We start from the raw sequence: 16,092 nt of genomic DNA on the forward strand, positions 1-16,092 counted from the left end.
AATTTAGCCCATATTATAAAAAAAAGGATGTATCTGTTTTCAGAAGCTATGTTGTTGGTTTGATCAGATAAACCCCAGAATCTTGATTTGGTCGTGGTTTGTTCTTGGTCTGGTATGTTCCAATCCGCAGGTGAAGACGGCATGGTTTTGAGCCTATGTTCGAACCCTCTCTGAAGTGCCCTTTTAGAAAAAATTTCTGACTTTTGCTTTTGTTATCACGTTTTATGAAAGAATAAATAATTGTTCCTATACCTTGCTGTACAAATGCTATTTCTTCCTTAAAGGTGGGGCACTTGCACAAATGACATCAACAAAGATAGAAAGCTGAGAAGAATGACGTTTATATGTTGCAAAAATGAATTTTTCTCTACTGAAACCATCTGGTTTAGACATTGCTTCTAGTTTATATGATGAAATATGGAAATTCTGCTTAAGACTGTAAATCATTTTTCATTAATATCATTGAGATTTTGAATGTCTTAATTTCTTATATTTAAAGGGACAGAATGTTGTTTGAATCTACTTATATTGTTTGTCTTGTCTAAATTCTTTTTTCATACTTTTTGATGTTTGGATTTGTACAGATTATACAGAACCAACCTGTGAGAATTCATAATTCCTTATGATCAATACATGGAAGCCATAAATAGTAATTTCTTAGCTGGTATGTGATTTAGGATGAGATTTGAGAGAAGCGGTCCTGGAACAACGGTCTTCCTATTGAGCACTATTTACTTTAAAATCTAGTGCAGTTTAGGCAAGACAAGAATTGATAGATTGATTATGATGTAATAGGTAGCAAAACTTTCAATAACCGTTCTTTGTTGGATTAGGATGCATGGTGAAATTTGAAATACGCTTAGTGCTATAAATCTATAAAATAAATATGTGGTGTTCATAGTACTATATAGGAGAATAGTTAGTCATAGATGGATTACTTCATACCCGATGGATTTTTATTCAAAGGACAACAGTTATGTATACTCCAAGGGTCAATGAGGCAGAACTTAATAAGAGCAAAAGATAGTGGTGGTTTGAGTGGACATTTTGGAGCTGATAAAACCATGGCACAACTTAGTGAAAGATATTATTGCCGTCAAGGATGAAGGCACAAATTAATTTTTTTTTTGTTAAGATGTCAATTTTGTCAATGTGCCAAGGTAGGAGTCAAAACATGGAAATACATTAGCCATTACCCATACCAAAGAGAATGGATTTTGTGCTTGGACTACCAAGAGCTTAGCGAGGTAATGATTCTATGGGAGGTAATGATTCTATTTTTGTGGTTGTTGATAGATTCTCAAAAATGATTCACTATTCTTTTTGGATGGAATATTGGACATTGATACTTACTGCCTAGGATCATCTCCTACAAGCATCATATCTCCCTCATCATCTATGTAGACAAGTTGGCAGCCTTTGCTTGGATCCTCTAATTCTCGTTCAAAATTGAACATCACCTCAAGCTCATGAGTAAGCTCTTTGTATCCTTCAAATTTTGTAAGATCCACAGCTCGCCCAAGAGCACTACCCTGCTTATGTACCTACATTGTGATGAAAAATATGGTTCTGAACTGTCAGAATCTTTCCAACAATATATAAAATTTACAAAATTCCAATTTCTATCCTTCAGAAATGTAAAACGATTAATACCTTAGTACAGCTCCTCCTCTGAGCTCTGCACTGTATTTCTTGTAATCGTTTCCAAGATTATGTTTCTTGCACACAGCTCATAGCAGATGTATCAGACTTGATCAACCTTGTTTGCACCAACTGTTGGCCAACCTCTGGGAATAGAGAAAGAAATTCTTTTGGGGTATGAGCAGAAACGTGTAGGTCTTCCTCGTTGACAAAAACTCTACTTTTTGATGGATTTGGCTCAGTGCTTGAGAAAAAGTAAATCAAATGATGACCAAATAATTTGGAACTATTGTCTGCAGGCCGTGAAATGACATCAACTCCCTTATCTTTAGAAGCTTCCCGTGAAGGAAAACTAGGCTGATGCTCTATTGTTCCCTGTTTATTAGCTTACACGTTTCTCATTAAATCTTTGTCCACACCACCATGTCCCCCTGAAACTTCTGAATGGCACGGCGTCATATGCATTTTCCATTTTCCCGATGCTTCCATTCCCACTGGTTTGGGGAGATGGTGCCGTTGAGGTCAGATATTGTTTACGATTAGACTCGTTGAGTTTCTGAAATGGTTTTCTGGAAAGCTTCATGTGTTTTGGATCTTCCACAATACGATTAGTATATGACCCACACAGTTCAGCATTTCACTAATGCCCTGAAAACTGGGAAACGACATTCCATATGCTCAGTCATGCGTTTGCAGTGGGATCCATTTTACAGAAACCAATCTTCCTTGAGAGAATACACCATTTGTTTTGACATCATCTAATTTTGGCCACCACACAACTGTTCTCTGAACACTGTCAACGTTATTTTGACTCAAAGATCCTCCGGAGGTCATAAGTTCTTGACTTTGTAAGACCATTGCATTAAATCTTTGCAACTGTGTAAAATCAACTGATGCCTTATCTGAGACGAATATCAGACAAAAGAAGAATAACTTTTGAGAAAAAAAAACAACAATTTCACTTTAATAATGACTCTTTGGTTATGTGTCTTTAAGAACTTAGTCCTTATTGAGAACTGACAAATTCTGTGTTGAAGGGAGTATGTTTGGCCGGGGCTTCTTGTTTTTGGCTATCGGCAAAGGATTAATTTCTAACGGGGTCAAGACAGGTTCTATTTTCCATGGTAAGACCCACTCTGGTCGTGGAATAGCTGATATTGCATCCCATTGTACCTGAGGTTCACAAGATTAGAAGAGTGATTATAAGCAAGATGATGCACTTTTCCCTATTGATTATATACTGATGATAATTAAAACTAAAGAAAGATTTTTCTCTATTCCATAAATACCTTGAGGCATCTCCACTTTGAACCCGACCACCTGAAAAGAAACAAAAACACAGAGGAGAATTAATTTATCTGCCAACATCCCCTCATAAATTAATTATGGAATTGTTTTTGATATCCTCCCATAATCAAATTAGGATGGGTCCCAGCTTCAAGCCTTTTTAGGTACCCATTCACAACAAATTCTGTTTCCCCTAATCACTTTAGGTTTTCACAATTTACCCTTAACTAATTCACTACAAACTTCACTTTTACAATAACTTTTGGGTTTTTAACCAGTTTACCCATAACCATTTGGGTTTTCCCCAGCTGATACAATCGCTTTGAATTTCACATTACTTTGGGTTTTTTTTACCCAAACAAGTGGTTTTGGCTTACCACAAACCATCACAAGACACTCAGCACTAACATGGTTCCATTGACCATCCTGATGGGGAAACTTTCATCACTGTGGAGTTTTTCACTAAAATTATTGAGTCCATATAAAAAGAAATCCATCTACCAAGACACATAGGTAACCAGCCACCGTGCTTGCCAGTTCTATAGGAATGCTTTTCAGATACATGATTCATCAATAATTTATACGGCAAGCTCTGGGGTGTCAGGTACCACCGATCATGCACCCCTACAATAACTCAGCTACAATACATACTTCAGATTTGCCTTTTAACAAAAGTGACTCACACTCATTACATTTGCCCATTTACATCAACACACTTGTTAATTTCACAAACAACACTTAACTGTTCCTTTGCAAATTCTCAGTCTTCACAACTCTGCAACACTAAGGGGATATCTTTGAACTCCAACAATCTTCTTTTACATAACCACTTTGACAACGATATAGCCTTCAAATTTAGAGACACAAATTTTCTCAATACCGATAAAAAAACACTTTGCACATTTGATCAAAATACTTCAACATCTTCCAATAACACTACTTCACCATCAACTCTCACCAAATTGATCTGAAAAAAATAACACCAGCCCCAATCTTCAACACCATCACTGTCCTTGGCAATACACTAACTTTGTAAACTAGAGCACCTCAAGGTATTTCAGAAATACTGGGCACGAGATTAGTTACGTATTGGCAGGCCCTATGGGTTCTGATTTGACAGAGCGAACACTACAAAACACAGACACAGAGATAAACACAGAGACAAACCAATCCACATCATTTTACTGCTAGACCACAACCCAACTAACACAAAAAATGCTAATATTACTAAACGCTCCCGCTCTCATTGAAATAAGTTCTTGGACAATGCCCAATCAATATTGGATATGCCTTGAGTAGAGCAATGTGGTAAGGAACCCATGGCAAGACTTACAAGCACAGTTATATCCCTCGGCCTTGCGAACCCCAATCTATCACTCTTGTCTCCTCCTAGATGGTATCTTCTTCGAGAGGCAGCAATCTACTTTAGCTGCGACTTGATTTCAAACAGCATAAAATCTGAGAACTGCAAAATGAAAATCATTAGCAACTAACACACTGACTTGGACAGCAACATTATCTTTCTTCTGCACTGCTTCTTCTCACCCACGGCTCAGACAACGACACAATCCACAGCCCACGTCTCGCTTGTTGCTCTCCTTCCGGATCAGCTCTACTAATTGGCATGCAACTAATCAATATCTGGCTCCCATTGCAAATATGAGCTCTGTCTAGCAGCGATATCACCTTCAGCAGCTTCAGCGTATCCTGCAATTTGGGCGGCTCCTAAGCAGCTTGTCTTCAAACCAACATCCCTTCAGATTCATCTGCCTCTCCAAGCTCTTCAAGATCGTATACCATTAGCTCTGATACCATGAAAAGAAACATAAACACAGAGGAGAATTAATTTATCTGCCAACACCACCTCAGGGTATCAGAATCACCTATTTCAATGATAGTACCAGTATATTTGGCCAACAGAAACACACATATCAGGCATAACACACTGTAACAACTACATTATCTTCGAAAAGAAACAACTACATTATCTTTGAAAAGAAATTCCTGTTAGTATGCAATTGCTATCTATAGGCATCAAACAATTGCTAATTACTGATCTCCTATACAGTAGGCTGAACATCACATATCTTTTCATTCTGATCATGAATCACGGAGTGTGATTCGAAATGTCTATAGGAAAAAAATACGTACAATCCAATCCAGAAAATTTCATAAGAATATCACATATCTATTTTATAAACTTATAACGATAGGCATATTTCAAAATTCACCATATCCTAATCCAACATAAAAAGGTTATTGAATCATAATCCATCTATCCATACTTGTCTTGCTTAAACTACACCAGATTTTAAAGTATAAAGTGCTCAATAGGCCCTCAAATCTCATCCCGAATTTCATGCTCACTGAGAAATTACTGTTCATTATGAATTCTGACGGGCTGGTTCTGATTAATATGTACAGATCCAAACATCCGAAAGGATGAAACAAAACTTTAGACCAAGCGAAAAATATAAGCCGATTCAAGTAACATGGCTAATAAAAATAATGCTGATTAAATGGAAATAAAAGACAAAAGTGCTGCCCATTTCTCTATTTTGTGACTGCATCGTACAACTGCTTTGGGAAGTTGGGAACCCGATGAACTGATAAAAAATTGTTTAAATAACAATGCAACTATCCCATAACCTAAAGGAAAGGCTTGCGGGCGCCTAGTAATTACTGCAACCCTGCATATTTTATATTCTACCATTTTTTGAATATCTTGGTAAAGTACTAAAATGCATCCCATCTTCAATCATAAAATTATCAAACGTTTTGTACAATTTGATCAGTTCTAGATTAGATTAGATTGTATATTAAAATAATATACACCCAATCTAATCTAAAAGCAGTTACCACAGTCTAATTTCATGGATTGTAGAATTTTATTAACACTAAAAGATATTTAGATGTTGAATGTGAAAATAATTTGAGTGGTAAGAGACTACTAGGAAATATCATCAGTTTTTGCCTTGGCTTGTAGTAGACTCTAAACATAGCCCTCCCTGGAATGGCATGTGACGCAGCAGCAAGCACAAAAATCTCCATTCTGCGACTGGATATAACTACGGACAGGAATGTTACTTTGCTGATGCATGGCACGCCGACCCCTACATGTAGTTCGCCATTTTTATCCCTAAGGACAAAACCGTCTTATATAAATGATAAAAATACACCAAATATAACATTTTGGAGTAAATAAAATGGGCAAGTTTAGAAACCTCATAAAGATGAATGCATCTCCTGCTACAAGCCTTTCGGAGTTAACAAAGACTCTCCACCCAGCTGTCAGCAAATGCCTCCTTTTCTCACCTAGTGTTTTTTTTAATCATACCAAATTAAAATGTGTTAGTAATTAAAAATAAATTTCTTTCCAAAAAAAATCCTTAGCAACGATTAATCATTAAAGCTTATATATTCTTAATTCACTAAATTAAAACACTCAAAAGCTCAATGATATTAATGAGAAATGATTTACAGTCTAAAGTAGGACTCCAATATTTTACCATAAAAATTAGAAGCAATGTCTGAACCTACTGGTTTCAGCAGAAAAAAAAAATCATTTTTGTTTGAAGTCATTGCTAAATATCATTAAATTACAAAAATTAAAAAGAAGTAGAATGTTAACGATTATGAGAAAAAAATTTACATAAATTAGCTTAACAGTTTGCCCTAGAACAAGCACCTCAATCACAATCATCTACACAAATATGACTATAATGTCTAAGTGACAGGTTCAGGTTTACTAATATGGCTCAAATGTAAAAAAACTGGGTTGATTATATACAAATCATACAATATATAAGCCTAAAAATCGAAATTAGTCCACATAACATTATATATAGATAATAAAAAAATAACTATAAAAAATTAATTAATTCAATACTATTGAAATTTAAATAATGTTATGAGGATAGGAACATGCAGGACCAAGAAAAAACCACACCCAAATCCAGATCCTGGGGTTTATCTGAAAAAATCAATAACTTATCCTACATCATTTTTGCTGAAAACATATGCATCCATCTTTTCATAATAGACTGAAAAATTTAACAGTTCTTCTTAAATTTGAAATCTAGTTTAGTACAAGCTACCAGATAATATGGCAACCAACCCACCACGATAGATGAGCGGGAAACACCAATCACTTCCATGTACATCTTTGGCAACTAATTCTTGAGGTTTTTGACTCTTGTCCTATAAAAAGACAGCTCAGACAATTTTCTTCACATAAAAGAAACAGTATGCTCAATACTATTTAATATAAAAATGTATCAATGATTGAACAATTGTAAACCTGCAAAACTAACACTGCTTGAACAATTGTATACTTGGAAAACTAACAGTGCTTGAACAATTGTATACTTGGAAAACTAACCACAGGTGCAGTCATTCATCAGCCTCTCTCTTGGGAACAGGTGCAAGGCATTCATCAGTGGAGCAGTCATCCTACTGTGAATGGAACAATATCAGCATAGGTGTTCTAATATATTATGTAGATCTAAGAATTTAGGTCTGAGATACAGGGTCATATGGGCCTATACATGCCAGAGAGGCCTTAATATAAGAAGGATTGTAGAGCATACCTATGCCTTGGGAACCAAACTAATAAGAGCAAACATTTCATCGGTGTCTTGTTCAACCTGTAAGGAATGTCACAAAAAAGTGAGTGTTGCAGCGGTGAATCTTCCTTTGGCCTTTGTGTTTTTGGGAGGGTAAAGACCCTTGGTGGTATATGTTGAGTGGTTGGGAGGGTAAAGACCCACATATCAACTATCTACTTTGACATCCTAGGATGGTGTCCACCTACTCTAAAACCTTGTAGGCACTCTCTGATATTAACATATACATAACGTGTGCCTCTCATATAACCCTATGTTGGCTAGGCCCCACCATAATTAGAAGATCCTAACTACTAAAAACACTAGATTCTCCCTTAAAAGGTTGTTGAATCATAGAAGGCCTAGCTTGATAGCCCTATAGTCTCTCATACCTAAAATATCCTTGTGTTGATGATGGTCACATGTGACTACCCTATGGCCCCTACTATGCTCTAGACCTTTGTCCCTAATATTGATACTATTAGGTTTTTCTAAATTATCCTTTGAAGGGTGGGGAGGCCTATGGACACTTTAGTCCCTTCATCAAGGTTACAAACTTCTCTCATGCCTCTTTGTGTCCTCCCATGTACCTCCTTTTCCATAAGAGACTTTTCCATAGCAACCCTAAAGTCATTTGGATTGGCCGTGTGTAGGAAAACTGAAATTTTGGGCTTTCCGCCCCTAATGAAAAAATTGACAAGTAACTTGTCTTGAATGTAATCTACAAACTACAAGAACTCCAAAAACTAACTCTCATGTTGAGCCACTATGAAACCTTATTATGTAAATGGTGAAACTCATCTATACATCTCTATCAAAAATATTTTGAAATAGAACACACTTTGAAGCACTCCAAAATGGTATCTGGAGAGGGTTTCCAATGTGAGTTGGTGCATTTTATCCTCATAGTACCACAAGGTGGAATCAAGTCCTCTCAAAAATTGCATTTAAAATTACAAGTTTAGGTTGCTCACATATAGATGCAACCCAAATCATAAGTCCAAGCTAAGTAACCAAGACTTATCCTCAACCCCATTTGTGGATCTTAAAAATGTAGAGGATTGGAGATGAAGCAACTCTCGAATATGATCCTTTGGCTCACGATATGTGCTTGATATAGTCTATACCTCTTATATTTATGCATGATGAGGCTAGGTAATGTCTATTGATCAATATTCTATCTCCTCTGTGTGTATTTCCCAAATTCAAGGCGGACTCCTAATAAACTCCCAAGATGCAAGTATATGCTCCTCTACTACAAGTGGATCCTCATGGCTTGTAAGATTTAAGGTCCATACTTGGGCTACTCATCTTGGTGAAAACTCTCAAAGTGATATGACCCTTCCTTCCATTTCCTACACCCTATTTTCTAACCCACACCTCATAACCTTTACCTCACTTCCTGTCATTATTACCTTCCATCTACCTTTCATATACCCTATCTTAACCTCCTCCACTTTCCTACATCCTATCCTAAACCTTAACCTCATACACACTTACTTTTACTTCACCTACCTAATGGCACTCCATAATTAGGATATATTTTACATAATGGCACTCGATCACGCAGGTTTAGGTCATCCCTCTCCTTAATTAGGATATATTTTAAATATGGAAAGTAGTGTTAATATGTTTCAAGCTTACTATATTGTTCATTATTTAAAATGCAGTGTTTAATTAATACATGATTGTAGGATTGTTCAACGGTTTAGGTCTTGTAAGAAATTCTTCTTTTAAATCGATCATATCATATTACAGAAACCTCTCACCATCTCTGCTATTTTCAATTAATCGGATAAATCTATAATAAAATTTGAATCTAAATATTTGAATATGTATAACAATGAATTTTCTGATTATACCCTTCCTTTTTTCTTCAACCGGATCTTGTAATGCCCAATTTAGAGTGAAACAATGATAATTGAAATGGCCACCCTAACAAACACATTCTTGCAGTGATTAAACCGGCACAGGGAACCTATGTCCGCCTCCCTCCTTCGTGTTCATCGGGGGATGTCCAGAACTGAGATGTGGGCAAGGAATGCAATGCATTATGACAAGAAGCTATCTCCTTCAGACATCCGAGCAATGATTGCAATTAGGAGGTCAAGCCCTGATGTCATGTGAATTAGAATTATTCTTTCTCCCCGGTCGATCGAGCACATAAATGACCTGATCCGATCTCTTTGTACCGCAGTCATCCAATCAAAGCATAAATGACCTATCCCTTTTCATATAAGAAAGAGCACCTAACCTGATCTCTTTGTTTAGTTGAGTGCATCGACATATCCATCGAATGCATCTTGATTGGGCCATACACTAGTTGTATAGATAGGATAGCTGGTATTTTGAAATGGCAAAGGTGAGATGAAGAGGCGGGATTTTGTAATGGCAGAAGCGGGATTTTGTAATGGCAGAGGTCGACGAGATGAAGAGGCGGGATTTATGAAATGACTTGGTCTTTTTTTTTTTTTTAAATAATGCCTGACATCATCGAAATTTTGACGAACGCGAGCACTTTTTCTAAAAAACCATAAATGTCATTGCCAATTCCTTCTCCGTTGAAACCAAATGTTGCATTATTGTCGAAATTCCGACGAAATCGGGCTTTTTTTTGAAAAAAATCAAATTTGATCACAATATCCTTCTTCGTCGGAATTTTAGGCCAAATGTATTAGTGGTAGAAATGAACCCACGAGGTTTGAACCTATGTATTAGACACTATAGGCAAGAAGCCTCACCATTTCACCAAAGGGTCATCCCTGAAAAACTTTATGGTTTGAACTAGGGATGTAGGCTCTACAAGGAAGAAGCCCCACCATTTCTCCAAGGTTATTCCCATGGTAAAGCATGCTCCATTGTTAACACGATGGAGAGTAGCCCATGGGGTTTGAACCTAGGCTGTAGGCACTACAAGCAAGAAGCCCCACCATTTCACCAAAGGGTCATCCCCAAAACTTTATGGTTTGAACCAAGGATGTAGGCTCTATAGGCAAGAAGCCCCACCATTTCTCTAAGGTTCTCCCCATGGTAAAGTATGCTTCATTGTTAACACGGTAGAGATGAACCCGTGGGGTTTGAACATAGGTTGTAGGAACTACAAGCAAGAAGCCCCACCATTTCACCAAAGGGTCATCCCCTCAATGTGTCCATACTTGTTTAATAGTAACATTGGATATTTGTTTTTATAAAATCAGCCTCCACCTCTTCCTCTTAGACCACATCCACCTTTATTTCCTATTGAATGATTCTGATTTTTACCACTACCTTGGTGTTGATTGCTTTTGGTGATACTCTTGGCATCTTCATTCTTTGTAATTTTTAATTTGGAAAAAAAATCTTTCTCGTCACTTTCTCTAAAAGAATCTCTCAAATTTTCTTTACAAGACATCAAAGATCCACTAGGTAATCAAACTAAAGGGTAGACAATTTTTTCCAACCGAAACATTCGTGAAAAAGAAGCATTCAACGTAAAACTCAATGACGCAAGTCTCAATATAATTTTATTGAATCTTTAACAAAAAAACAGAGAAGCTGAACACATCCTTCCATCTCAGCAAACAATCGAAGACTAAGAAAAAACAGCAGTTTGCTATCAAAAACAAATCGTAGCTACTGGAGCATGCACATCATGCTTTATTTGCTGGAGTAGAAAAACAAAATTTCTAAGAAAGTTTACTACTCTTGCAAGCTAAATATAGGCTAATCAAAACTATGCTTGCTCTTTGGATTATTCGGCCAGCATTAGTACTGGCAGTTAAACAATGCTATGAACTATTTGAAAATTACGGAACTAAGAGTAGAACTATGAGCGGCTCTAAAAATAGATTCGTTTGGCTACAGCATGAAATTCACATGTGATGAGACTCGACGTGAGCATCAGTGGCTGCAAGAGTAGAGATTTCGCTTGTGATTGGTTGTTCTTCACACTCTCTCCTGAACTCCAAATTAGGGCCACCGGGAGTCATTTTCTCAACCTCGTCTCGTTTATATATATAAATCTTACGTACAATGCTGCAAAACTCCCTGATTTAAAAAAAAAAAAGAGCTCATAGAAAATAATTACAACATAGCCACGTTATAACAGAATCACCCATTGAGAAGCAAGCTATTTTTTTTGGGTGGAATATTGGACATTGATACTTACTGCCACGGATCATCTCCTACAAGCATCATATCTCCCTCATCATCTGTGTAGACAACTTGCCAGCCTTTGTTTGGATCCTCCAGTTGTCCTTCAAAATTGAACATCACCTCAAGGTCATGGAAGAGCTCTTTGTATCCTACAAATTTTGTAAGATCCAGAAGTCACCCAAGATCACTACCCTGCTTATGTACCTTCATTGTGATGGAAAATATGGTTCTGAACTGTCAGAATCTTTCCAACAATATATTAAATTTACAAAATTCTAATCTCTGTCGTACAGAAATGTAAATGATTACTACATAGTACAGCTCCTTTTCTGAGCTCTGCATTGTATTTCTTGTAGTGGTCTCCAAGATGATGTTTCTTGCTCACAGCTCATAGCAGATGTATCAGACTTGATCAACCTTGTTGGCTCCAATTGTTGGTCAACCTCGGAGAATTGTGAAAGAAATTCTTTTGGGGTATGAGCAGAAACTTGTAGGTCTTCCTCGTTGACAGAAACTATATTTTTTGATGGATTTGGCTCACTGCTTGAGAAAAAGTCAATCATATGACGACCAGATAATTTGCGATTATTGTCTGCAGGGCCTGAAACGACATCAACTCTCTTATCCTTAGAAGCTTCCCGTGAAGGAAAACCAGGCTGATGCTCTGTTGTTCCCTGTTTATTAGCTTGCATGTTTCTCATTAAATTTATGTCCACACCACCATGTGCCCCTGAAACTTCTGAATGGCATGGCATCATATGCATTTTCCATTTTCCCGATGCTTCCATTCCCAAGTTTGACAAATGTGGGTACCCATTGAAGCCATTCCAATTCATATGTCCACTGGTTTTGGGAGATGGCGCCACTGATGTTAGATATTGTTTCTGATTAGACTCATTCATTTCCTGGAATGGTTTTCTGGAAAGCTTCATTTGTTGTGGATCTTCCACAATACGATTAGTATATGATCCACGAAGTTCTTGCATTTCACTAAAGCCCTGAGAACTGGGAAACGAGTTTCCATATGTGGAGTCATGCCCTTGCAGTGGGATCCAATTTACAGAAACCAATCTTCCTTGAGAGAATACACCTTTTGTTTTGACATCATCTAGTTTTGGCCACCACACAACTGTCCCCGGAACACTGTCAATGTTATTTTCACCCAAAGATCTTCCCGAGCTCATGACTTGTTGACCTTGCAAGACCATTGTATTAAATCTTTGCAACTGTGTAAAATTAACTAATGCCTTATCTGAGACGAAAATCAGACAAAAGAAGAACTTTTGAGAAAAAAAAGCAACAATGTCACTTTAATAACGATTCTTTGGTTATGTGTGATTAAAAGCATATTACTTACCGAGAACTGACAAATCTTGTTCTGGAGACAGTATCTTTGGCCGGGACCTCTTGTTGTTGGCTTTCGGGGCAGAGGATTAATTTCTGACGGGGTCAAGGCAGGTTCTATTTTCCATGGTGAGACCTTCTCTGGTCGTGGAACAGCTGATGTTGCATCCCATTGTACCTGAAGTTCACAAAATTAGAAGAGTGATTATAAGCAAGAAGATGCACAGTTCTGTATTGATTATATGATGATGATAATTAAAACTGAAGAAAGACTTTCTTCTGTTCCATAAATACCTTGAGGCATCTCCACTTTGAACCCGGCCACCTCAGGGGATCAGAATCACCTATTTCAATGATAGTACCAGTAAATCTGTCCAACGGAAACACATATCAGGCATACCACAATGTAACAAATACATCATCTTTGAAAGGAAATTCCTGTTACTATGCAATTGCATTTATCTTATGTGTATAGCCATCAAACAACTGCTAGTTACTGATCTCTAATACAGTACAATGAACATCACATATCTATTTTATAAACTTACAGCGCTGGGCATATTTCAAAATTCACTGTATCCTAATCCAACATAGAACGATTATTGAATGCTTTGCTATCTATTAAATCATAATCCATCCATTTTAAAGTTAAAAGTGATGAATATGAAGACCGTTGCTCCGGGGCTGCTTCTCCCTCAATTCTCATCCTGAATCTCATGCCAACTGAGAAATTACTGTTCATGGCCTCCATACTGTTCGTGGCCTCCATGTATTGGTCATAAGGAATAATGAATTCTGACGGGTTGGTTCTGCATAATATGTACAAATCCATACATCAGAAAGGATGAAACAAAAATTTAAAACAGGCAAATGATATAAGCAGATTCAAGTAACATACTGTTCCTTTAACAATGTAATCTAGAAAATATAGGAAGCTCCTGGGAAAACGAGGAGTGCAGCTGTCCAACACTTAAGCATGTCTTATAAGAAAAATACTCATAAAATGGAAATAAGAAACAAATTGGTGCCCATTTCTCTATTTTGTGATAGTACAACGTACTACTACTTTGGGAACCCCATAAACTCATAAAATTTTGTTTAAACAACCATGCAACTATCTCATAACCTAAAGGACAGGCGGGTGCCTAGTACTTACTGCAACCATGTGTATTTAATATGGATATCTTTGTAAAGTACTAAAATGCATCCCATCCCAAATCATAAATCTATCAGGGCTTTGTAAGTTCGTACAATTTGACAGGTTACCTGGATGCTTCTGGATTAGATTGGTGTATATTTGAATATATATATATATATATATATAATCTAATCCAATCCAAAAGCATCAATTACAGTATAATTTCACGGATATTAAAAGTTACTCGGCGTCCTTTTGATTTTTTCAGAAAAAAAATCGAGTGGTAAGATCCTAGCAGGAAATATCATCAGTTTTCACCTTGGCTTGTAGTAGACACTAAAATTAGTCGTCCTTGAAATGGCATGTGACGCAGCTGCAAGGACAGCAATCTGCATTCTGCGACTGGATATAATTGAGGATGGAATGTTACTTTGCTGACAGATGGCATGCCTGACCCCTACACGTAATTCGCCATTTTCATCCCTGAAGCCAAAAACATCTTATATAAATGACAAGAATACACAAAATATAATATTTTACGAAAGCTCCATACAGATGACTATGGCCAAGACTAGAAACCTGAGAAAGATGAACGCATCTCCTGCTACAAGCCTTTTGGAGTTAACAAAGACTCTCCACCCAACTGTCAGCAAATGCCTCCTTTTCTCATCTATGTTTTGCAACCAAACAAAATTAAAATGTTTTAGTAATTAAAACAATTTTCTTTCCAAAAAAACTCCTTAGCATTGATTAATCACTAAAGCTTCTTTCACATATTCTTAATTCACTAAATTAAAACACTCAAAAACTCAATGATATTAATGAGAAATGATTTACAGTCTAAAGCAGGATTCCAATATTTCACTATATAAACTGGAAACAATGTCTGAACCAGCTGGTTTCAGTAGACAAAAAAAAATTGTTTCTGTTGAAGTCATTGCATATAAATGTCATCCAATTAAAAGATCAAAATAGAAGTAGACTGTTAATGATTAGCAAGTATTGGGAAAAACACACATAGAAATAAGTCTAAAAATGGAAACTAGTCCACATAACATTATATAGATAATAAACAAAACAACTATAAATAATATTTCTAGTAAATATTCTTAATTTAAAAATCAAAACCTAAAACCACCTAAGCTGTACAATTATAACATTTTCCAAGTTAAAACCTAAATTATCTTTTAAGCCGTAAAACCCCCAGCTTCTCTGTTTATCTGGCTATGGCGGAAGCATAGGAGGTGTATCCAGCAGTTGACAACGTAGAGAATGCCACATTCTTCTCGGCTTCCTAATTATAATGATGTCATTGCTGCAAGTGTCCCGCCATTAATGAAGAAATATCATTTGGAAAATTATTTATTCTTTCATGGAATGTGATCACAAAAACAAAATCAGAGAATTGCTTTTCTAAAAGGGCAGTTCACAGAGGGTTCGAATCTAGGCTGAAAACCATGCTGCCTTCAGCCGAGGACAGGAACATGACAGACCAAGAATAAAACACACCCAAATCCAGATCCTGCGGTTTATCTAAGAAAACCAACAACATATCCTAGAATATGATTGCCTGAAAACAGATGCATCCATCTTTTCATAATATGGGTTATATTGAATAAGACTTTGGACGGAAAAATTGAACATGTCTTCCTAAATTTGAAATCTAGTTTAATAAAAGCTACGAGAGAATATGGCAAGCAACCCAACACGATAGATATGCCGAAAACGCCAGTCATTTCCATGTAGATCTTTGGCAACTAATTCTTGAGGTTGTTGACTCTTGTCCTATAAAAAACGGCGCAGAAAATTTTTATTACATAAATGAATATAATATAATCAATACTATCTTCAAAAAGCTCCCAAGGTAATATAAAATTAAATATAAATACTTATACTATTGTGTACTTGGAAAACTAACCAGAGGTGCGAGGCATCGATCAGCCT

The 16,092-nt window shown here is 36.6% G+C and overlaps 2 protein-coding genes and 1 long non-coding RNA gene across 3 annotated transcripts; all 3 read right to left on the minus strand.

Moving 5' to 3' along the window:
* Window positions 1-1,349: 1,349 nt before the first annotated feature.
* LOC131036520 (auxin response factor 2A-like) lies at window positions 1,350-2,224 on the minus strand. The gene is made up of 3 exons (XM_057968424.1): window positions 2,033-2,224; window positions 1,662-1,718; window positions 1,350-1,544 (listed from the first exon to the last, which is right to left on the minus strand). Exons 1-3 carry the CDS (start codon window positions 2,222-2,224, stop codon window positions 1,350-1,352), a joined length of 444 nt encoding a protein of 147 aa, XP_057824407.1.
* Window positions 2,225-5,973: 3,749 nt separating this feature from the next.
* On the minus strand, window positions 5,974-11,832 carry LOC131876410 (uncharacterized). The gene is made up of 3 exons (XR_009372723.1): window positions 11,680-11,832; window positions 6,153-6,243; window positions 5,974-6,067 (listed from the first exon to the last, which is right to left on the minus strand). It is a non-coding gene; the product is annotated as an uncharacterized LOC131876410 (long non-coding RNA).
* A 69-nt stretch (window positions 11,833-11,901) lies between these two features.
* LOC131036521 (uncharacterized) lies at window positions 11,902-12,896 on the minus strand. Its single transcript, XM_057968425.2, has one exon. The coding sequence runs from the start codon at window positions 12,872-12,874 to the stop codon at window positions 11,975-11,977; it is 900 nt and encodes a 299-aa protein (XP_057824408.2). The 5' UTR covers window positions 12,875-12,896; the 3' UTR covers window positions 11,902-11,974.
* Between the last annotated feature and the right edge of the window lie 3,196 nt (window positions 12,897-16,092).

This window comes from Cryptomeria japonica, chromosome 5, assembly GCF_030272615.1.
Source record: "Cryptomeria japonica chromosome 5, Sugi_1.0, whole genome shotgun sequence".
Lineage (NCBI taxonomy): Eukaryota > Viridiplantae > Streptophyta > Pinopsida > Cupressales > Cupressaceae > Cryptomeria > Cryptomeria japonica.